The sequence below is a fragment of the Nesoenas mayeri genome, assembly GCF_963082525.1.
Source record: "Nesoenas mayeri genome assembly, chromosome: 4".
NCBI lineage: Eukaryota > Metazoa > Chordata > Aves > Columbiformes > Columbidae > Nesoenas > Nesoenas mayeri.
In genome coordinates, this window is record NC_137540.1 from 29,360,483 (window position 1) to 29,385,310 (window position 24,828).

At 43.6% G+C, this 24,828-nt stretch overlaps 1 protein-coding gene across 4 annotated transcripts in view; it reads right to left on the reverse strand.

Annotated features, from left to right (window-relative positions):
* Positions 1-24,828, reverse strand: part of EPHA5 (EPH receptor A5) — a gene marked incomplete at both ends in the record, with an annotated part of 198,645 nt that overhangs the window by 2,577 nt on the left and 171,240 nt on the right. For all 4 annotated transcript variants that reach the window (XM_080343307.1, XM_080343308.1, XM_080343310.1 and 1 more), the window contains 8 exons: positions 5,550-5,705; positions 9,711-9,904; positions 14,508-14,657; positions 16,337-16,546; positions 17,378-17,439; positions 21,015-21,200; positions 22,105-22,230; positions 23,680-23,747. In XM_080343307.1, coding sequence (XP_080199433.1) covers positions 5,550-5,705; positions 9,711-9,904; positions 14,508-14,657; positions 16,337-16,546; positions 17,378-17,439; positions 21,015-21,200; positions 22,105-22,230; positions 23,680-23,747 — 1,152 coding nt within the window. The remainder of the gene's footprint in view (positions 1-5,549; positions 5,706-9,710; positions 9,905-14,507; positions 14,658-16,336; positions 16,547-17,377; positions 17,440-21,014; positions 21,201-22,104; positions 22,231-23,679; positions 23,748-24,828) is intronic.

A 24,828-nucleotide genomic window follows, 5' to 3' on the forward strand; every position in this document is an offset into this window, starting at 1 on the left:
CTCCTCAGAGATAGGGAAAAAAACAAAAAAAAAAATAGCGGGGTATTTTACCTCTGCAAAGATGGAGGAGAAGCCTAATCCAGACAACGGCTCCTGAGCCAGATGCTCACCCAGTATAAAACCAGCAGTTTTATTCAAAAGCCACCTCCTGCTTTGCAAAGCCAGGAACAAAACTTTCCAAAAAATGCCTAGAAAATGCTGGAGCTTTAATTCCCTGTTTTTTCAAGCATGGCACTTTGCATGCTCCCGGGCATCCAGCCTTGAAGGACTTACAGTGTCAAATGTAGAAGCCAATTTTAAATAAAATTTAGTGCACAAGCCAGCTGCTTTGGGACAAAAAAATAATCAACTTTCGTGCCAAAGGGCCACAAAACAACTTCTCTCAGGCTCCAGAGATGCTCTGATTCACGCTACTGCAGCCAACTGGTAATTTCAGTGGGCTGAGCTCTACAGTGGAGATGCGTGTGACTATCTACCCGGGCTTTGCAACAGAAATGTGCAATTCCCTGCAAGAAAAGGCACAACTAAGACCTGGGGGCACTTGCCATCATGATCCAGATTGCCGCTTGCAAAGCAGGTGACCCCAGATGGTGGGTTTTGTCAAGATACGTGCACCCATCTGCCGTGGGGGTTTTCAAAATATTAATACTTGCCTTGTCCCTAGGAACAAGACAACTTTTAGTTTTGTTTCAGGGAGAAGTCTCTCCACTTTTCCCTTCTCTTTCATCCATGTAGGGAGAAAATGGAAATAGGTCATCCTCTTAGTACTACATTAGCAAGCAATTTGAATTCCTGCCAAGTTGAGCAAAAAGCCAAGGAAATAACATGGAAAACTAGAGTCGGCTCACCCCTTGCAGGAATGCCCAGCTGCCAGGGACAATCCCCTTTTCTGCAGTAACCTCCATTTGTAAGTGTTGAATTCAGAGTCCCCACATCATAAGAAATGTATTTAAAACATTTTATTTACAAACAGAACTACTTATACACCATGGACCAGTTTGTCAAACACAGTGGACCAGGACTGGGTTGCCACAGAAAATACACGCCCCCTCACCAGCCACTTAGTCCTGCAAGCACCAGGTTCCTGTAAGATCCCCATGGTTGGCAGACGTCAACCTGCCACAGATCTTTTGTATTTCACTTCCTCCTGCCCAGGGCAGATTTCACCACGCTTCCTCAGGTGTGTAACTCTACAATTACCTGTGCAGACTAGGACTACTCATGGAGTTAATTCGTGGCTAGTTGGAATGAGAGGAAATAAGAAGCTCAAAGACCTTCAGAAGATGCGAAAGAGAGAAGAATCCACTTGCTAGGGACTTCTGCATGAAATGAAGGTTAAAAAAAATGTTTTTTAATTAAGAGTTCACCTGCTCTTATTCATTATTCCCACTCTACTTGATTATGAGATGAAAATTGGTTTGTTCATTCAGAGATGCAGTATCACAATCCCAAGACAGATATCAGGTTAATAAAAGACTCTAGAGCAGGTGAACTCTTAAATGCTCTTATTCCCATGTAACTTTTAATAAGTAATTTATTTTATTTTAGAAGAAAAAATAAATACAATGCAAAGCAACACAACACATATTATTACAAATATTCAGAGGTCTTCATCTAATATCAAACAACAGCGTGTCCTGAGATTCAGTGAGTACAGAGCTTTCAAAAGGTGGAATTCCGTAGTCCACACTTATTATTGGTCCAGTCAACGGTCAGATTGAAACTCATGTAATGGATTTATCTATTCTTGAGTATTGTCCTGGTCAGGTTATTCTTGCAGTGGATTGACAGAGCTCCAGACACACTCAAGGTCACTAGGTGGTCCAGAAGTTTAAAGAGCAGGTCTGGTCCACTGGACAGGTTGCCTTCAAGTCTGATATCCAGTTGGAAAGAGGGAGTGGAGGGTGAGGCTCCACTTTTCACAAGGTGATTTGTCCCTTTGCAAGAATTAGAGCTAAATGTAGAGATCACTCTTCGTTTGCGCACATTTTCAGGATTTTGTTTAAGCAGGCAGAGCTCAGGACCTGAGGCAATAGTCACTGGTTTTAGCTTTTCAACCTTTTGTTTTCAGAAATTCGTCACTAATACTACTGTTTTCTGTAATAAATGCATCAAGCCACCAGTTTGAAAGATGCAGGGTAGTAACTGAGGTTTTGCTTTGTATGCTGGGGGAGGACTAAAGACAGAAAAAAAAAAAGCTGAACATCTACCATCTCAAACAGGTCCCATTAAAGAGGCCACAAGCTGGCATCTCACAGTCACCAGTCCTGTCAGTGTTATGGCCACCCCCCCTCAATTTTTTTCAGTAGATTTTTGGATTTCTCTACATTCATCATGGTGATTTCTCTCCCCTCCTCCGTTTTTTCTGGTAGCAATCATCCAGTTCTCCCTTCTCCATCAATTTCCACACCTGTCTCCTACATAGTTTGAATTTGCGGAATATGATTCTGGATGGTATTTGAAGGCAACCTCTTAAATTGTACAGAATGCTTTACTGATGCCATTTAGGAAAAGCAAGTTACTTTCTAATGTTCAGATCATCTTTTCTTCCAATTCCCCCCAAGTCCCAGCTCCGTAATATATTGAACAGTTGCCTCTATTCAAAATGAAAAGGAACATTTAACCTGAATTCTCCTTTACTGGGTACAAAATGTTTTGTTGTTCCCCTTTTACTGGGAAAACAAACAACACAAAACAAAACAACAAAACCAAACCTCCAGAAAACCAAAACCCCCAATATATTAACCTTTAAAGAACTTCGCTTGTTCCAGTGTTTATTTTCTGGAGAACCTGTGAGAGTCTCAGCTGAGTCCTCCTATGCGCCATTATCTCCTTTACTTTGTGTATTTTAAGGGCAAACTGCCAGTTTCCATCAGCCTGAGCATGTGGTTCAGGTCTTCAACACCTTTCCTTGTAAGCCACTATGATATCTTTTCCCTTTTTTTTTAACATCTGAGAATCTGGTCTTTTTTACTGTATCTGAGAGGGATGAGAGAAATTTTTATTTGGATTGCTGGTTGGCTTTTTAATGAATCTTCCCCAGTTTTCCCTAAAACAGACCTGAGTGGGGTCCAGCCTTCTTGCTAAGCCACTGCTGCAAGGCCAAGGGGCATGGGCTGAGCTCAACAACCAAGCCTGACTCATGCAAGCATCTCTGTCCAAGGCAGATTTGGGATTCATTTGCTGCCATGGATAGCTAACGAGTCAGAATCAGCTCAGAAAAACTGATGTAGCTACTTTGACATCAGCAGAACTTCACCACATTTGCCAGGTGGGAATCTAATGGAGTTGCACAATGCAACGATGCATTTGACTTTTTGGCTTTGTACAAGAGTCTCTCAGTGCAGGAGGATGTGAGGTTGAAGATTTTCAACGTGCCTTTTTTTCAGTTTCAACTGAAATGCAAGATGGATTCATGAAATGCCTCCTTTCAGCATCAACCTTCCCCCCGGAAGCTCTCAAAGGATAAGTATAGAGAAGTATTTAAATTTTTAAGTCAAATTAAAGAGATAATTTCACAATCCAAAATGTTACACTCAAGAATAGGTGGTATCCGGCACAGTTGTAATAGTTTCTTCTATTCTTTATTAACTATAAGTGGGCAACCCAATGAATACTCGTTATGTCATATTACATTGCACTGTGTTTTGTGTGGTTTGGGGGAAATGCAGACAATCCTCCAAAAGGGGAAGTTAGGAATAGTTTTGTCAGTGGGATGAGATGCTACGGCCATTTAAAGCTATATGAGTAAAGCGAACTTCTAATTTACTGTCAAAAATGCCCATTAATTTGCGGTTGAACTCAACATTTTCTCTGACCCAAATCTGAGCATTTCACTTCCAAGCAGTTCTTTTAGAGCTCTTGAAATTGCATAAAATTCTAAAAAGGAACAAACTGGAAGCTTTTGTGAAATCTAATTTTCTTCTTTGATATGACTCATTCAGCCAACCAGTAACAAGCCTGTGATATATTTTAGACAATCTGCATTTTCTATCGGAACTTGCTCTGGTTATTAGACTGAGATGGCATAGTAGATGGGAATGGTCCAATGTTTTCCTTTCCTCTTAAATTACTGTCTCATTTTAGCCCTTCTCTTCTCACTCACCCTCTGGCTGGGTCTTCCTGCTGCGTGGATTCTGCGCACCCTGAGGATGGAATTCTTCCTTGGTCAACATTTGTAGATAACCAGCCTAAATAGAGCCCTGGTGTTCCTGGGCATTGCCATATCAGATGAGCAGGTAAGGAATTGTGGAGTCCTCAAAAGCCAAAATAACATGGCAAATAATTGCAGGACTAGGCTGAGAAACTGCATGTAAGAGTCTCAGGCACTCAAAAAGGACCTGGGTAGAAATCCTTGCACCCTGGCTCCCAGGACATTCACTAGAAAGGATTTCATTCCTGCCTTGGTGGTTTCATGTGAGTGACTGGATTTCAAATTTGGCTGGATAAATCCAGGTGTAAGGGGGAAATATTGGTGATGTGGATGGAACAAATAAAAATCTGACACTCTTCCTCCACGCACGACTTGTCACACTAAGGCAAAACTGAACTCAAGGCAGGTGTTACCAACCTGCACCACATGCAAAGGACCCCCTATCCTGTACAGTGAGCTCCAAGAAAGCCCTCAGGCAGGCAGGAGATATGCTTCGGTTCTGCAGGGTGTGGGGAATTTTTCTTGTTTTACTCCTAATCCCTGGCACCAATTCTGTGTATGCACTGTCCATCTGCATGTGGTCAGAGGAGCCATGATCTCCTCCAAAGCAGCATGGAGCACACTCCTTCCTACTCTGCCCCAACGCTTGCAGTAACCCAAGCTCAACTAAGCCAGCTCTGGGGCAAGTTTGAGTAAGGGGCAGGAGGAATGTACAGACATAATTACACAAGCAAGACAGGCAACTAAAGGTGGAGCATAACAAATCAACAGCCCCAAGGCATCCATCAACTCATTTTAGTGCTGTCACCCCAACCACAGTCATACCCATGTGCAAAAACCAAGGGCACATTCAGAAGGAAGAGTCTTGTTCAGGGAGCCTGGTCCCTATAGCTGTGGGTTTGCTGATGCTCTTCTGATTGCACTGGCTGTATCAATGCTTGTTTCTGTTAATGTTAAATATATTTCCATGCTTTACTGAGCGTCCACCTGGCTATGTCCAGATCAACTCTGAAACCAGCTTATCCTGTGTAAAGCCAGTATAACTAAGCAGGGACTCTAGCTCCTACACATTTACTAGTAGGATAGTTTATTTTTAATTTGTCTGTAAACCTGAATAATCAACTGCTACTATGTCTAGGGGATAGCCTGCAAATTATTCAAGCATTAATTTCTGTAAGTAAAGGAGCCAAAGCACTGGCTGCCAACAGAGTGATCGTAAGCTTTAGTCTTCCCTGTGCTTGTTACCATCAATATGGACGGTGAAAGAGAAACTTCTGACTGCGAAGAAAGGGCTTCTCTTTCTGCAGCCTCCTCCCTCCATATTTCTGAATATGTTTGTCTTCCCCAGCTCTGCAACTCCAACAAATGAGGTGAAAATGATCTTAATGCTACTCACTCTATGGTCACTTGAGCCACAGCATCCATTGAACTGTATCCGTTCTCCATGAAGATCTCTGTGTATCGGCCCATTTTGATGGCTTCCAGCCATTCCCCCACTGACCTGTAGGTGCTGCTCCCCACTGGACTGTGCTCTACCAACAGATTTGACACCCTGAGGACAAAAGTAAAAAACAGGAGCAAACAGAATCAGTATCAAGGTGAACCCAATGTGACTCAGTTGCATTTTTAGATAGTAAAGATGGTTCTTCTGCCACATTTTCAGTGACTGCTGCAGCCCAAATCCTCCCAGCACGCTTGATACACAATGTGTTAAAAACACTGCTTCACTTCTGACTTTGGAGGTAGTTGCTGCCATTTCTGGTCCATGCTGCAATCAGCGAGAGGAAGAGAGGACTGGAGACCATCCCCACTGCCTCTCGCTCCTCTTGTACCCAGCTCCCCCAGTTGCTCTTACTTCAAGATCTGCGGTTTCACTCCTCCAGTTCTGTTTTCCTCCTCTGCCTGTAAATCTCCTAATTAACTTAAGACAACCCAGATGCTGGAAACTGAAAATCCAATTACATTTCCCAGCAGCAGCTTTTGGGGGCAGGCTGCTGTTAACACCTCAGGGGCTGCTCCCGTGGAGCCAGGCCAGGATTTCAGATGCAGGTGGCCTCCAGCGAGCCCAGCAGAGAGCAGCAACACTCCAGCCATGCTCTGGCCTGAAACCACATGCAGACCCCCACTCAAAACCTTGCTGCGGCAATCGCTACCTGCTCGCTTATGCCATGCACGAAAGAAGCAACTCAGGCAAAATAATAACCCTTCACTGCAGCAGAAACACTGCCATGAGTGACCTGTGATGCATATAGGTCCACCTCTCTGCTAATGATGTGCAGAGAACACAGGGGGCTTGTCCAAGGTCAGCCGGGAAAGAAACCAGATTTGTCCCCTGCTTGTAAACCAGGACATACAGCTAACATAAGCCTCACATAAAGATTACTACCCACGGGTAAAATAAACCCATGTTTGCTGGGTGGTCAGTCTCTGACCGTGAGACTTACACTGAAAAGACTTTCAACTGGAGGGAGAGCTGGGCTATTATGTTATTATAGCACTCCAAGATTCTTCATGTATTTTATGAGCACATTAGTATTATTTGTTTATTTAATAGCAATGCTGAAGGGTCCAATAAAATGTGAATACTTGCAGTACCAAAAGCATAATGGCTTCCCATAACATTATATACACATGAGGAATTCAAAACTGCTAAGTAATCATAATGAGAAGTGGATTTTCATCACTTATGTCAGGAGATACCTACTATATGCACAGGCTGTAATATAGAGAGTGACTTCCTCCCTTATTTGCATTAATCAGAATTTCCATAAAGAATACATTACATATATAAAAAAATCCTTTACAGCTGCTGTATGTTAAAATTATGATTCATTTGGCATTACTATGGTCTGGGCATGGCAATCTGTGGTTATAGAAACAATGCCCCAAAGCCCAGCTGTTCAGGTGCTTCATCCATGTCAAAAATACCTATAGCAGCTTTGAAAAGTAGACATGTGGAATTGTGTGGACCTGTTCATGGAATAAAACATCAGCAAAGTGCTTAGCAGCTCAAGGGAACAGTTTACTGTCTATTTTCCTCTTTTCTGGCATAATAGTTTGGTATAAGAGTGCATGAACCTCCATATAACAGGCCTTGAAGATGACTGTTCTGAACTGAAAATAAAAGAGAAACATCACACATTTTGTGCTACTAGAAACCCTTTCCTGAAGGTTTGCTGGGACTGACATTACAATTAATTGCTAATAAGAGTAATTTCCTCTTCAGATGGTTAATGATGCATGTCAAATAGCCTGAAGAATCTGATCTACTTTGTATTAAAAAATTGAATGCACAGAGATTTCACATTTCTTCTCTTCCAGTGAATGAGACGCCACTCACGGGGACATGTTGGCATGGGGACATGAGGTCCAGCTATAGGCGAGATGGTTCACCTGTAGCTGTGCAAGACTCACTCTGCAGGTGCAGAGATGGACAGGTCAAAGCTCACAACGGTACATTGGCTTTGGTCCACGCCACCAGCCTAACCTCATCATACACCCCTCTCCTTCCTGTCAAAGGATAACATCGTGTCTTTTTTTGTCTCCTCTGACAATAAGCTTTTCTGAGGATCTCTTCCAGTGTTAATCTGGATAACTCCACTGCCACCAGTGAAGCAGCGATGGTTTATTTACATATACATCACTCCCTCATGATCCTGTGAGTGACCGAGTGAATAGCAGCGCAGTGGCTTAGAAATATAATACTTCTGTTATTATAGTGCAAAAAGTTTCTCCAAGATTCCAGCGTGATGGAGACCCCACTACTAAAACTCACTCAAAAATACGAATCTCCCTTCCCACCCAACTCCCCAGCTTTATTTCTTGCCTGAATTTACCTTATTTGTAGCTGTGTAACAATTGAGATTCATGTTTAATCGCATGCTGGCTGCTTTACTCAATGTGGCTTTAGCAAATGGTTTGTGTACAACTCTTTGGGAGCCACAAGAGATACTCCCGAGGTTACTGTGGCAGAATGCAAACCCCCCTCTCTCCCCCTCCCTCCTTCAGTATGGAAGGAGTAGGCACATCTCCCTCTCTCTCTGCTACTTGAGGCTAACAGCTTCTTTTGTTTGGCCCCAGAGCACCCTGGCCAGGGTCATTAGGAGAAGGGAGTGCCGAGGCGCCAGTGAGCCGCTGGGCACCTGCGGCTAGTGTGGGGGATGTTTGGAGGCTTCAGGGGCACCCACAGCCAGTGTGGGGGTGCAGAGAAGCTTCTAGAATGCCTACAGTCAGATCTGATCAGACAAATAAAAACGAGATTCTCGTCGAGACTCCGCCCACTGTTGTGGGTCTCTGGGAGCACAAGCAAGATGCTGCCGCCAAGAGCCCCCTCCCCGGGATGGAGACTCCGCTTGCCTTGCCGCCACGGGTGTGAGTAAAACTTCTCGCAGGATTGCGAGTGTATTTATACTTTTTGTTCACATATGCACGTGTAACTTTCTGTGCTCAATATGAGCACGTGTAAAATTAATCCTCGCAGAATCACAGGTGTATTTTCCTTCCGTGCACATTTGCACATGTAACTTTCCGTGCAGATTTGCACACGTACTTTCCATGCTTAATACAAGCATGTGTACTTTCCGTGCACATTTGCACGCATAACTTTCCGTGCTCAGTACTAGTATGTGTATAAATTATTTCCTCGCACAATCGCGAGTGTATTTTCCTCCCATGCTTCCACATAAGCACGTGTAATATTCCGTGCACATTTGCACGTGTAAGTAAATTAACCCTCGCAGGATTGCGAGTGCATTATAAATTTACCCTCGCACAATCCTGAGTGTACACTTTCCGTACTCACTACGAGTATGCGTATCTCTTTAAAATAATTCCACACCATGTTCAGGCAAGTGTATACTTCTCCGGGACTCGGGGATGGGTCCAGCATTGTTTTGGGTGAAGCCATGTGCATGCACTCTGTGGACCGCCTGTTGTATTAGTTGCTGCCCCTTAATAATTTTCCTCAACTGATATCCGAACCTGTATTTAAGTCACTTCTGGAGTGTTAAAACTCTGTTTCTCACCGGTTTAATAAAAGTTGTTTTGGACCCTGTTGTCCCTTAAACTAACCTCGGGGTGTCTCCGTGACAGTTACCAAGACTTTCAGAACTGGAGGTGGTGGCTAACACACCTGGGAAGCTGTGAAAGAATGCACTTGGACATCTGTGAGCTTTGCACATCATAAGAGCTTCCCCAAGAGATGCTCTTCATTCATATTGCTGAGATAAAGTCAACAGGCAGATAATTTGAGCAGTGTTTACTATCTACTTCATCCACTCAAGTCCTGTCCTCTCTACCCTTGGGGTAGAGCGCAGGTAGCTTTATCATACACTCATAAATACTGCTAGGAAAATTGCTTTTATAGAGTAACTAAATTGCTCACCTGCCTGCCAATTTTAACAGAAAAAGTTGATTTGGGGAAGCTCCCCTGGACATAATGAAGCTGGAAGAACATCCACCCCCAGATGTTCACAGGCTAAATAATAAGTGATAATTCAACTCCAGGGACAGGTATTCAGACAAGGATCTGAAAAATGGCTCTGGTCTGAGTTTGTACCTGCTTGATGCATTCACCAACGTCTTCAAGCTGCTTGGGTTACGGATGAGCTTGTCCAACATGCTGACAATCTCGTCAAACTTGGGCCTGCTGTTGCGGTCCTTCTGCCAGCAGTTGAGCATGAGCTGGTAGAGTGCAGCCGGGCAGTCCATAGGGCTTGGCAAACGATAGCCTTCCTCCACAGCTTTAATCACCTGCAGGAGACACAACATAAGCCTGAGGAGTCATTTTTCTTCCTCCTATCTTTTCCTCCAATTGATTTAAACAGAGCTTGGGGGCCAGCAATACGCTCATAAGCAAGTCCACCACCCCCACAACTCTGCATACAAGAGGCAAACTCAGCAAACCCCACTATATTTCAGATTTTCTATGGGACAGGTTGAATAAGTTTATTTTTGGACACTGCAAAATGAATTTAGAAAGCCCGGGCACTGCCGCAAGCAGGGGGCCAGATCTCATCTTGTATAATACCTATCCAAAGCTCCACTCAGGTCTGTAGGTTCTATACCAGGAAATTCCCAGAGCTGACTCTAAGTCCACAAATGGCAGCCTATAGGGCTTTCTGGCATCTTCCTTCAGTACAGCAATTTTGTTTACTCAGATGTTGGCTGCTCTTTAAATGAAAAGGCATATTCTAGACCACGAATTTGTATTACAGTAATAAAAGTCAGACTATTTCCAAAGAGACTCTGAATGCTAATTGATGGATGGATTCAAAGCAGAGGTAGAACAACCATCTCATGTATCATTCAATACTGTCTGGGTCTAGACGTTTCTTAATGTGGCCACATTTCTGCCAGGATTTTAAAATGTCAGCCCAAGAGTATACAAATTAAAACCAGGGGAGGGTGGTTGTGCTGATTTCAAATATAATACAAACCATATATGGTTCTGTATCTAAACCAAGCGGTACACACATGTGTTGCCTGCCCTCTTGAAAGGCAGAAATGAATAAATGAGAGCAGAATTGAAGACAGCAACTTGTTTTCCCCAGTTCAGGGCAGATTTACAGCAGGGCTCCAAGACCAGCAGTTCCCATTTTGAACCCTTAGCAATTATCAGGAGAACACAGCTCTTATTTCAAGCCACAGGGGTCTGTGACTGTGCCAAGAGTCCCAGCGGATTGTCTTCACAATCTCTACTCCCAAGACTTGTTGACCAAAAGGAGCTGGAAGCAGCTATTGCTGTATGAAAAACCACAGCGCTTCACAGCTGGGCTCCAAAGGCTGCCTGAGATGTTGTTCATTCTAGGCACCATCTCACTTCTGATTTGAAAACATCCTGTGTTTAAAAAGAAGACTCTGTGGTTAGCATGGAAGTTGTTTTCTTGATCTTTAATCCCTATATGAGCGGTACAGGAAGAGCCGAGCCAGGCTGGCATTGCATTTCAAGAAGGCTTCGAAAACTGGGACTGCATGGATTGCCTTGGAATCATTCTCCACCATGGGGCTTCTTGCCAAGTGGAAGAGTCCCAGGAATGAGCTGGGCTGGATGAGTGGCAGTAGCGTGAACCTCAGCTTCCCTAAGGACCTAAGTAGTAGAGAAGAAGTTAGGCGAGGCTTTGTAGTCTTCTCCAAAGGTACTGGGCATGTCTGAAGATCTGGCCAACAAGGCCTTTTGTAGCCATCCAAGGTTTCATCTGTCAGTGAAGCAGTTGCACTGCTCTCCACCCAACCTGTGCCTGCAAAGTAATCTATTCTACAGACTGGCTTTTGCTCACAACCTCAAAAACCAGCCCCACACACTCTGCTGTTTCTTCACACCATGCTTTTCAGTTGGTCCCTAACCCCAAATTTGCAGCTGCTCTATAATAAAAAGCCTCAGTGTGGCACAGCCACAAGAATGTTATTTGCTGCATCAGTGTCTGTATTTATAATAGTAACGGATCATGCTCCAGCTGTAGCAGAAAGCAAATACTAGCAAGACAGGGAGCAGACCATCTGGCACCAGCTCAGAATATCTGACGTACATCTGCAGTAGGGTTATGCATGCTTGATATTCCTGGCAGCAACATCACAATCAATAGTGTTAACTCAATTTACAGGATGTCATTCGTTCTGGAGATGCAATGTAATTGGTATCAAAACACTACAAGGATCTAGGATGCTGAAATATACTCTTGCATCTGAAGGTGCCTCGGGGGCTGGCAATAACAGGAGCAAAAGAATGAAACAACAAAGATAAGTCACTTGTAGCCACCACAATACTTAGAAAATAAGAAAATGGTCCATTTGCTGTTCTGCTCATTGATGCATACTGCTTTTTAAGACTTGAAGAGCTAAAATTTGCTAATATAAGGGGGCATTTTTGTCCCTTTTCCTCTTTTGAATAAGCACTACTCATTTATTGATCAGCGTGACTGAACCAGAGATGCTTGAGAGAGGACAAGTCAGGATAATCTATTCCACCAAACACTTTTAGCTCCGTGTTTTCATAAACCCACCAGCCTGAAGACTAAAAAGCAACTACCGTCATCATTTAGCTTCCCAACCTGTGTAATACAGGCCACAGAATTCTTCTCAACAATTCCTGGATCAAAGCCTTATCTTGTGGTCAAGTCAAAGCATATTTTTAGAAGGTCATCCAGAAACCAGCACGACTTTAAAACGTGGTTTGTAGCCTTGGCAGTTACAATGCTGCTTGCCCTATGGTGCTGCAACTCCTTTAAAGCAATTCGGCTGTAACATGGGGAGAACTACTTTGCTCACTGCTGACCATGCTTGCAAACAATGTGCTTTAATTACAAGCCACACGAGAAGAAACTTGTGCAGCAGAGTCTGAAATTCACCTAGGCAGAGCCCTCTGGTCCTCTGCATGAAAGTCAACACTGACTCTTCAGCCAACATGAGGGGGGGAGGAAGGCAGAGAAGATGAAAAAGAAAGGCACAAATTGCATGAGAACATTTCTCTGTCATGCACTGAATTAAATTTCCCAGGCTATTGGCCTCCAGGCACTTGCCACCCACACCCGTTACAGGCAGAGGTGACCCAAGCAAAGCCTAAGCAGCAACTGATGCTCATCAGCATCTCACCAGTCCTCTGCTTTCTCCTGCTAAAGAAACGAGTCCCCCACCTGCTGCTTCTCAGGTCAGAGTGAAATTCACTCTGTGCCGCATAGTGCATGGAGGCGTTTGGGTTTTTTGGAACAGTTCTGTGAAGTGTGGATGTTTATACAATAGCATTACCATCCAGACAAGGGACTGTCCTGGCCATGGAGTGTTATTTCATCGGCACCAACCTGAATCTTAGCCTGCCATTTACTGAACAACATCTGTGCTCTGCCAGTGCATTGGCATTAAATATAATTACTGTGCTCAGTGTGACTGAAAAAGCTTGGCTCTTAATACCTGCATACTCTACACATGCTGTGGAAGAAAGTCTCTCTATGTGATTGAGATAAATCCCTGTGTAGATGCAGGCTACTTTACCAAACTCCCTGCAAACATGACAGCCTCAGCGATGCAGCAGTGGTGGGGCATTCATGCCAAACAACACGCTCATCTCCCTGGCAAGAAGCATGGCATGGCTGTCACAGAGGTACCGCTCATTTCTGCACCTGGACTCAGAGTGAGATGAGACAGCAGCTCGGTGTGACAGGTAGTAAAATCCACTGATGGTGAAGGCCCACAGACAAAATACAGCCAGAGCTTTTGCTGCCAGTGAAATGGCAGAAAGTCAAGTGGATGGGAACACTGCTCAAAAAAGAAAAAAGAATGAAACATCAGATGTTGTGCCCATGAAGGAGCAAGGACCTGCTTGGTCACCCAGACAGCAGCAGCATCTCCGCTGGTGGCAGAGCTGCAGAGATGAAGAGAGAGGGATGAAGAACAAATGGGTTTGCCAAGTGCTCTTGTTCCCCCCACCATCACAGAACTGCTTGGGGGGCCCTGCGTGCCTCATGGTGACCCTGAGCTCACACACTAGCTAGCATCCTCAGAGACCTCCATGTGTTGTGTTTCTTGGAGACGTGAAGAGGAGGGAGGGGCCCCAGAAAATCTGGCAAAACCTAGCTTAAATTTTTTTAGCCTTAGACAAGGACAGATGTTTATGGTGAGCTCAGAGTAGGAGGTAGCCCCGCAGTAGGACCAAGAAATCCTACTGGAGCATCTCTGGAAGGAAGAGGATGGCATCTCCAGGCACCTCTTTGTTTGGTGGCCTTAAAGTCAGAGGCTTGAGGGGGTACTGGGGCTCAGGAGCAAGGGGACACAACTTGAGGGGTGATATACATATGAACCGTGAGACTTTGCCTTAGCACAGACTTATACGATGTTCTCAGCAAGAGCAAAACTGTGCTCACAAGATCCATGATGCAAGGGAAACAGAGCTGCAGTCTCTGGGATTGCTGTCACTTGATCAAATCATCGAGCTTTTGTGCAGCAAAACAAAGCCCTTATCATGACTCTCTTGAGTTTCTGAATTACGTGGCAGTGGGGGTTTGAACACACAAATGAAATGCTGCCAGTTATCAGCATCTATTCCCTGGCAGACCTTTGTCACCAAGCAGAGGAGGGCCTGGCTCTAGCTCTAACAGCATTAGTGAAGCTCCAGTGGTCTGCTTGGGGAAGCAGGCCTGTCCCTGTGCAGACAGACACATTCCCCTCTGCGCACAGCCTGTTCTGGGTTGCTGCTGCTGCAAAAAAGAGCATCAAACAGGAGGATTGGTTTAATCTGGTGTGAGGGAGCAAAGCCACTTTTACAGCAGCTCTCATCCTATTGTCCCCACCCTGCCTCTCTGATTGCAGGCTGAACGCTGAGCCCTCAAAATCCCATCATGCGGCAGCTCTCGCATGTGCTTACATCTTGGTTTGTCATTTCCCAGTAAGGTCTCTCGCCGTAGGACATCACTTCCCACATCACAATGCCATAGCTCCAAACATCGCTGGCTGATGTGAATTTGCGGAAGGCAATCGCTTCGGGTGCCGTCCATCGGATGGGAATCTTCCCTCCCTAGAATAAAAAGTTAAAACAACAAAAACAACAACAAAAACCAACCAAATGAGAACCAGATTACAGGGGAGGGCAGGGAACATGCAAAAGAGGATGAAGCATCAGAGCACTGAGGGATGTTATTTTCTCTCTGGAAAGAGACATCGAATTTTAAAGTAAATCTGTTTGACAGCATGGGGCCCTCTTCCACATTATCTCAGCCCATAAGCATTTGTAGGCTGCCAACTAATTGGCTGTCCTGAAGGTTTGTTGTTTGAACGCTGGTACATGTATAGGATCAACATCTCAATTATGTTGCAAGGCTTGGTAAGGGAATACAGTTCCTCCGTCTCTGAGAGCGAGCAGGGGCAGAACAGACAGCTCTGAAACCAAGAAAGACTTTGATCTAATGAGGGCTTCATGCAAATTGCTGTGGAGGTAATGTCATTTTTTTTTCTTTAGTGCGGTCCTAATCCTGCAGAGGGATCTGCATAGCAGGCACAGAAATCTGCTTGGCCTTTGCTGTGGGACTGAAAACAATGCCACAGCTGTCAAGTGTGCTTTGCTATTTCCTTTTCCACTTTCTACCACTTTAGAAATCAAACTTCAGATCATCTCCGACAAGGAAGAGAGGAGGGAAAGGATTTGGATTAAGGATTAAGGAAAGGAGTTTGGATTAAGAAGTGCTTTTCTCATTGGGTTTAAAGAGTTGTCTCCCTTGATTTGTATCAAAATATATTTTATTGTGAAGTCCTTTCCTCTCAGTGATGAACCAAATATTGGAAAGTCTCCCTGAATTCCCCCTAACAGTGTTTGTTATTGGAAAAAAGAAATTGGAACACGTTTTCAAAGCCTATTTTAAAAAGTCCATTCTTCCAATAATGATTTATTCACAGATCTATTGATGCATGCCATGCTCCCAGCCCTGTCATGGGGTTGGGACTGCCAAGAGTCCAAAGGCCTTTCCCAGATTGCAAAATCTCCACGGGGAACTGGGAACAGGAGACAGAGAGCTTCCATCACCCTCAGAAAAATGTGATAATTGGTGACATCCCATCACAGGAGGCTCTCTCCAAGCCTCCACTGCTGGAGACAGGTCCTGGCCATCCCCGCTCCACAGTGCTAGGGCCGTGGGACCTCGCACCATGGTGGGTGTTGGTGTCCTGAAAGGATGGATCAGGGATGGAAAGGGCTGAGACTGGAGCAGCCCTTTCTCAGGCTGAGGGAAACAACCTTTGACAGGGTAATGTTGAATATGTGCCATTTGCAACAGGCATGACATGCTTGTTAACGTTTTAGAAGGGGCAAATTGTCCAGAAGACCATGGCTTACATCTCTTCATGGATGCATAAGCAAAGCACTTGCTCCTTCTCTTTCCTCCCTTCTGTACTCACCAAAGAGGACAGGATTCATCTGGGAGTGCAGTGCCCTGGCCAAGTTTGCTATTTGACTCTGGAACCCAATGTGAACTTACAAGTTATTAGTTATGTTCTGCTGTATTTGGCCATCCTCACTAAACAGTGACAAGCATTTGCAAAATGAACTTGATCATGATTAACTGGTAACAATGCCAAACCCTCTTGCACAATTTAGAGGCTCTGGATTTGTAGAAACCTCTTTGCTAAAGAGCTTGAATACCAAAAGGCAGCAGGGAATAAATTTTTCTTGAGCATAATCAGTTGAGTATCCTCATAACTCACCCTGGTCGTGTAAGCCGCTTCGGGGTCGTCTTCTAGGACTCTGGAGAGGCCAAAGTCAGACACCTTGCAGACTAAGTTGCTGTTGATAAGAATGTTCCTGGCAGCGAGATCTCTGTGTACATAACCCATGTCAGACAGGTACTTCATTCCCGATGCAATGCCTCGCAGCATCCCGACCAGCTGAATGACCGTGAACTGCCCATCATTCTTCTGTAAAAAAAGGAGACATTTGAAGAGCTGAGCATCTCTGTACTCTCAGCATTGCAAGTGCACCAAGAAAAATGCAAAGGCAAGTCTCCAGTGCAGAAAACCAGGGAAATTAATAATTAATTACTCACATGCTCAGACCACGAAGCTTTTCATAGTTTCACTGTTTGAATTATGATCCCTAGAGACAAAGCTAAGGAAATGAGATCCGGAGATCAAGGAGACTCCAGAGATCAAGGAGTGAATTGTTTCCACTGGTGACTGATGAAGAGACAGTGACTGGGAGTGTACACATGTAATTAAGTGTATAAAAGCACCAGGGTGGGCTGTCTCTGAGTCAGCCAATGGAAAGGTACCAAGATGCACATAAATCCTACCTGCAGAGGTCCACATGTGAATATTTGGGGGCTGGGGCTCCTCCCATGTTACTACACCACATTTCTAACCTCTTGGCCTATCCTCCCTTCTCCAGCTCTCACATTTCATGAAAAACTCTGATGAGTGTGGGGTTTGCCATGATGCAGCAGCATGGATGTGCTCTTGAAACAGCAAGAAGTTTTGCAGGCTAAGTGAATCACTTCCATGCAGCAGACCACCTTCTAAAATAAATGTAATATTCTCCAACTTATTCTTATCTGTTTGTACCAATGCATGAACCGAGTCCTGAAGGATGTTGTATAAATACAGATCAAACGCATAACTGAGCTAATCCTGCCTCCAGACAGCACCAACGGCTGGACCAGCACCCAGCAAACGTTTTCATCCCTATTAACCACCTGCAAAGAACCCGAAGTTTAACCAAGGCCATCCCTGGAAAAATAGTCAAAGTATTACCTTTAAAAATGTATCCAGAGAACCGTTCTCCATGTATTCAGTTACTATCATTACTGGTTTGTCTAGAAAAAAATAAAAAAAAGTGCACCAGTTTGTTAGCAGCAATTTATTTAAAAAACATGAGCAATAATAAAGTTGTTTCATAATGTGCCTGAGTACAAATATACAGCCATGCAACAGTAAATCTACACTGAGACACTGCTGTCCCAGAGGGATGACAACAGTTTTTGCCCAAATCTATGTAGAAATAGACGAATTGAGGAGCAGGGGATGGCAAAGTAACCCCATATTATAGGTGGGGTACCTGCAAGCTGAAAGAAAGGACGGGATTACATCCCTTGTAATTCAAGTAAACCTGTGTGACTGCCTTTGTAAACTCATCTGGAATGAAGAAAAGGAATATTTGTGCTGCAGAACAAATGCAAGTTAAGTATGGAGTGAGTGTGAGTGGAAATCAAAATAAAAGTTTTTAACAAAAGACCTGGTCTCCTACTGTTGACAGCAATAATAACATTTTTCCAAATCCATGTGATTAATTTTCATGCCCGAGTCATTTTTATGGTAATTATATATAGGTTTTGCTCAGTTTTTATATCTAATTTCTCGCTAGCTTGCCACAATGACATAGCAATAATTAATGTGGTGTGCTCCAGCCCTTGTAAATTCAATGAAATCTTATAAGAACATGATAATTATTTTTTATTTAAATCAATTTCTATTAGCTAGCACACAGCACAGACAAAAGAGGAGCCGTCAATTATTTGTAAAACGCATTATAAACGTCTTTGGTAGAAATGATCAACGAGAGCTGCTGCATGTCATAACATGCACATGAAGGTAAATGCTCCGAAAAATGGGCACGCATTCCACCATTTATGTTGATCTTAATCTTCCCACTTTCCCCTTACCTTAACTATTTGCCTAATTTACTGCTTAATTATCTACACAATAAAGGTAATTGTGAGCTTGTCAACCAAAACACTCACTGTTGCACAGACACTACCTTTGCGCTGCTTCCATTCTTTTAAGTTAATATCACAGTGACTGCCCTGTGCTCAGAACTTCTGCTATGAGAAAACCACAATGGGGCCACAAGCAATAATGGCAAGTCCCCAAAACCATCACAAGCCCCATCTTTGAGGACAACAGCTTTCCTGCCATGCACAACATGGGCAGGAGGGAGGAGGGATCTTGGGTGACGTTGCTATACGTTGGCGAGCACATCGGTGTCTATGTGAGGAGGGAAAATCATGGGTACATATCTCTTTTTTAAAATGTTTTGTTTTTAAACACTAGCCTCCTGACTGTGGCACGGGGTCCCTTATCTCTGACACTTCAAGGTGTCATTGCAGCAAGACTGGCATCTCATTTGTCAAATAAAAGTAGCTAAGGGCTTGTTTGCTTGGCGACAACAAAGACAATACAAATTAACTAAGGTGTGCCTTTGAAGTAGATTAGTTAAATGGTATTAAGCCTTTGCGTGGATATTCTCATTCAGAATATAAAATGGCCTAATTCATTTTCACTTGATTTATTTCCAAAGTAAATCATAATGCAGCAGACATTTCACCCTAAAGATCCGAATCCATGATAGGCCAACGACTAAAACACTGAAGGGAAAGAGAAGTTAAACAATAGCAGCATTGTCTGGGATTCAAAAAGCTTGTTTTAGTCCATTTAAAAGAAAAAAAAAAAAGCTGGGAAGATGCTCCAGATGCCTGATGGAAAAATTTTGAGTGCAGTAAACAAGCATGTAATGAGCATGTAGTGTGCAGGATAGATGCCCACGGGGAGGCTTTTGTGTGCTACACAAGGTGACTCCAAGAGAGTACGTTATTCAGCTATTGGAAGAGACCCATCTTGTGTTTTCTTTTTTTTAATTAGAAGTTTTAGCAAATGCACTTTCAAGGAAAAATACAAAAGAAGGACGTTGATTGCTAATACGTACTGATTTCAGGTAGGTTATAAGGATATGAACAGGACAAATGTCTGGTGTCTCTGTACCTGCCCTATTGCAGATCTGAAAAAAGAACTAATCTTGAAGAAACTGCCTCTGATGAATGACAAATGCAATGACCAGCAGCCACACGGCCCCAGATGCTGGCGAGAAGCAACTATTACCACAAGCATCACTAGCAGATCCCTGAGGGAGCTAGACTTAATCGTAGTTTAAATCAGTCCTACCCCCTTCAGCTACACCCTCGTTCTTCCCTGCCTTCAGCTAATTTTTGTCTCTGCTCTTACCCTGCAGGGTTCAGCACTACCCTCCTGTGGGCTCTTTGCCAGCATTTTGCTGCAGCAGTTTCTCAAAATATGACAGCTGGGAATTATCAGGGCTCATGGCTCAAAATACTCTTACATTTTACAAGGGGAAGGCGATGCTGCATGCTCTGGTAGACATCCCAGGCTCAGTGCTGTCTCTATCGCTCACCCACTGCCCTAGGCTGGCCAGGCACACCAGCTCCTAGTTCTCTCTCATTTAATTCTGGGCTTTTGTAGAGGGGCTTTCTCTTAGCCCAAGCATATTATGCCTAGGTTAAACAAGTTTTGCAGAGGGAGCTAATGTGTTGGTGTTTTTTTGTTGTATGTTTTTTTGTTTTGTTTTAATAATTTTATCCATTATTTATCCATTCTAGGTAGAATAATGCCAAAATCATTCAGACACAAATCACTGTCGTGGTTTAACCTGAGCTAGCAATACAACCATGATAGCCACTCACTCACTCCCTCCTCCTCCCTCCCTACTAGGGGAGACAATCGGAAGGGAAAAGAGAAACTTGGATTGAGATAAACACAGTTTAATAAAATAACAAAATACTAATACACTATTAGTAAATATATATATAACATAGAAATAAAAGATACTCAAGGCGATCTTTCACAAATTCCGTCCATAACTGAGCAGCTAGTCCCAGGAAGCTGCAGTTGGTTGTGATCCTGAAGAGAGGAACCAAAAAAAAGGAAAAAAAAAAAATAAAGGGAAAAAGGCAGAAAGGTGCAGAGGCCTCTGCAAAATGGCAAAAGGCCGAACTAAGCGTTCCGAACAGAACTCCCATGGCTCCAATAAAAACAACAAAAAAGAAAGAATGCGTGAGAGAAAAAAAACCACCCAAGAGCAGGCAGGAGTGACAATGCTCCAGAGAGAGTGAGCAGAAGATCCCCCTTCTCCTTAAATCTGAAGCATGACACTAATGGGATGGAATACTCTTATTGATCAGTCTGGATGTCAGTCAAGCTCTGCCCCATCCATGCCCCCCTTCCTCGATGCCTCTCACCTGTGGACACAGCGCTCAGAATGTCCTTGGCTCTCAGACCAGAGCAATTAAAAACATTAACTCTGTGCTGGGGTGTTATCTCTTGTTCTCAAAATAAGTTCAAATAATGAGCGTACTAGCTATGAAAAAGAAAGGTTTCTAACTGCATGAAGAAAATAACTCATTTTCAGTCAAACCAGCATAGGAACCTGTTCCCAGCTGGAGCCACAAAGTGTGATTTCAGGCAAGGGGAGCTGGTGGCTGGGTTTTGAGAAATGATAAAAGGTGCAGTCAAAAGGTAAGTTACCTGAGTTTTCCTTCCCTATCCAACTATCCCATCAATCAGAGCTCAAGGAGAGAGGTTGGCAGCAACTTTCACCTACTTTTGGTGACGACACCTTCCAGGTGGATGATGTTGGGGTGGTCGAACTGCCCCATGATGCTTGCTTCTCCCAAGAAATCTCGCCTCTGCTTCTCTGTGTAGCCCACCTTCAGGGTTTTGATAGCCACTGGCAACTCATGTTTGCCCTGCAGCTTCAGCCGTCCACTGCAGACTTCCCCAAATTCACCTTCAGAGAAAATTCAGAAAGAACGGGATTGCAGCATGCCGAAGGCACCTGTCCGTCTGCAGCATATAGCTCAGCTCATATAGGTAGCCAAGTAACTCATAAGCACAAGAAAACTGGGAAGAAAAATGTAATTTTCCTATATTTAAAGAGCTATGCTCTATATCCCAATGTGGTTTTTCCTCATTTCATGTTTTTATCTACTAGATGAAATAGTCTTGTCACATCCTGTATCATCGCCCTGTGTAGACAGCTGTAAAGAACAAGCCACTTGCTTCTTAACCTCCCTTTGGTAATTTAAATAGATGGAATGCTGTTAACCTTTCATAGCAACATATATTTTTATAGACTACAAAACCTTTCTGATTTTACAACCACCTTCTCTAAAACAGTAATGCAAATGGATATTTTTTTCTGGTGAACAGTACATTTCCTCCAAAAACACAATTTCAGACGATACAAAACATTCCTAAGGTTGGACACAATTCCAAACAAAAAGCTTAACTGTAAAGAAAATGGGAAATTCTTCTTTTAACCAGAGAAGCTTTGGACTTTGTGCTTTTTTTCTCTCTCAGATGACTTCTTATTCTTATATTTGCTTTGAGACTGACCTTAATGGAGGAGGAGAAAAAGGTTAAAAGAGTGAAAAGAACCTGAAAATTAAGTGACTCAGTTCCTTAGCATCTGTCGAAATAACTCAAGCTTTGTGATAATTTTCTGCTGTCTTCAGTTCAGTCCTTGAATTTCAAACCCATAGACAAGATGTCCCAAATTTTGGAGGGAACGTGCTCCCCATCACTTGCAGGGCACCGACCAGCACAAAGATTTCACAGCCTTTCTTTATTTCTAGCATTAAAAAAGCCAACCCTCCACGCTGCTTTAAGGGGCACGAAATGTGTTTCCATACCAGCTCCAATAACTCTTTCAATGGTTATGCATGAAACTTCGATTTCCTTGGCAAACTCGTGAACAGCTTGATTAGGGTCCTCATAGGTGTGGGGATCAATGTAGGTCCTTACTCCGGGCAGCTTAACTGCAAACACAAATGAACAGTGTTACCGAGACGCGGTATGACAGATGATGGGCAACACTCAGTCTTAGCCTTTGCATTCTGGTTTGCTGGAAGATATTGCAGCCGGGAAACCTATTTCTATGGGAAAAACGAATATATAATGCTTTTCGAATGTTCTGTGTTTTGAAACACTGTGCAAGCAAGCACCTTTGGAAAGGACATTTATTTGGTATGCGACATACATGAAACTTTATTGTATTTAGAAAAGTACATGACGGTGCTCAGCTGGAATGATGCACAGCTGAAAATCCCTTTCAGTCCTGCATAACAGGCTGATCCAGGGTCTACAGGAAAAGAATCCCTTTCTGGATCTGGAAAGGACACGCCAGGAGGAAAAGTACAAAAATCAAAATGCTGAAGGAAACAACTCGCAAAACAAGTTGGGTGGATGGGGTTGACAGAGAGCTGCAATAAATTATGCCCTACCAGGCACATCAATCAGCCACATTATTTCAGATGGAGTTACTGAGATTTAAACAAATGAAATATTTGCAGTACAAAGCCTGTGGGTTGTACCAGTATAAATACAATCAATAGCAGGCTTTTTCTCCAGGACTTGAGAGGGGAAAAGTATTTTCAATATCCGTATTAAAAGTTTGTTTTGACAATCATAAGGACACTTGCATGGAGAACTGCTCACTGGTCCAATAAGACAGCTACATTACATTCCGACTCTTAATTGATTTGCTTCTTGCTGCCTTCATTACATATCAGTAAAGGAAATCTGACTTTTGCTCGAGACACGTTTGCCTTTTCCACCCCAAAAGGCACCTTGCTGTTCCCCATCCCCAGACCTCACAGCACTTAATGAAGGAAGGCTTTTCAAACACCGGCTCTGGAGGTATGGGAGGACTTATAACAACCATAAGATCTATTGTCTAGCATCACCACAGAGGTTTGTGTATTCAAATAAGCTTGTGGGTCTTAACAGTGTTTCTAAAAGCTTCCCAGGAGCAAGAAGTAGGCATTATTTCTCTGCAGAGGCATCCGAGGCAAAGATGAGTTGTGGGTTTGGTCCTCGTGGCTGTATGAGGTGCATAAAAGGTTTTAAACAGGAATTCTGCACAGGTACATCCAGACCACAAAACTGTAGAGCTTTTATGTGCTGGCTGGGCAAAATTAATAGCACACAGTACAGGCAGAGAAGCAAAATAAAATGGCTTGCTAGAGAGATGTGCTGATGATGTACTGGTGCAAACAGCTGGGCATATGTCAGGACTGCTCAAATGTTCAGTTCTCTATGGGGCTTCGAGCCAGGGCAGGAGGGGACTTACTGAATAACAGAACAAACCGAATTTGTTTGTGAATTACTAGCAAAACAGTTTCTGGAAAAAAAAAATCCTCTCACTTGTATTTCTTATTACCACAGAGAGACAAAAATGCATATATACACATTTGATCTTTACTCACTGTGTCCATTATGAAAATGCATCTTTTCTTCTTCTGGATCTTGTTTAGCCTTGCTATAGCCACATCGCCTGGAAAACAAACAAACAAACAAACAAAAGCTAACACAGAAGAGTGGTTTTGTCGCTGGTATGGCAGAACCCTGCTCATTACTTCAAATCACAGAAACCCAGAGCAGCAATGAATCCAATCTCTCTAGTGGCCGTACTGCTGATGTTCCAGTTTTAGCTCATCAAACTAGTTGCAATTTCCCTAACAGGATTCAGGGCCCAAGGCCCACCGATTTTCAATTGGACTTGTGCTTCTAAATTCCACAGATGCTTCTGAACACATCCACTCTCCCATACATGTAATTCAGCGATTATTAAGAAGGAAAAAAAGCAAGAAGAGGAGGGATGATGAAAGGGGAATGGAATGAAACACTACAATCGCAGAAGTGGGATCTGCAGAGACCGCAGAGCTTTTGCAGGGACCATCTTGTATATATTGCATGGTCCCCTTCGTCCATGGGGTGGCTGCACAGAACTTTGAATTTTGATACTTTTGATACTTTAGAGAACAGCTGCAAGGCTGCAGCTGAATCCCAACGTGGAGCTGCAAACATGGGCATATGGGCATCCTCCTGCCAGTCTTTATCTGCTCTTCCCCAACTTGTCCCTCACCGTTCTTGCCACTTCTCTAGGCAACATTATCATATTAGCATTAACTGGCTGCTTTGGTGGCATTTCTGAGACCTCTTTCACTCAGACAATCACTTAGGAAGCTACAGAGGAACCACACAGGCGAGGAGAACTGTTATTTTCACACATACATATATATATACTTAAAAACGTGGGATGAGGTATGTATGATGCACATATATCTGCCAGTCTTTCCCAGGACCTGATATGGTAACTGGATAGAGGAACTGGATCATCCCTCAAGCAAACCACATGGACACGTGATGGAGGAACACTGCTTGAAAGAGAAAAACCTGCAACTGAGCTCTGCAAGGCAGCCAGCATGCAGGGGATGGCAAGCTGAGACACCCCAAAAAAACCCTCGTGGTAACAAGGAGGCGCTGACAGCCGAGAAAGTTGGAGTCACGTCTTCCCTTGCCCATGACTTTGAGATGGGAAGGACGCAGACGCTCCAGCATTGCTCACAGCAAGG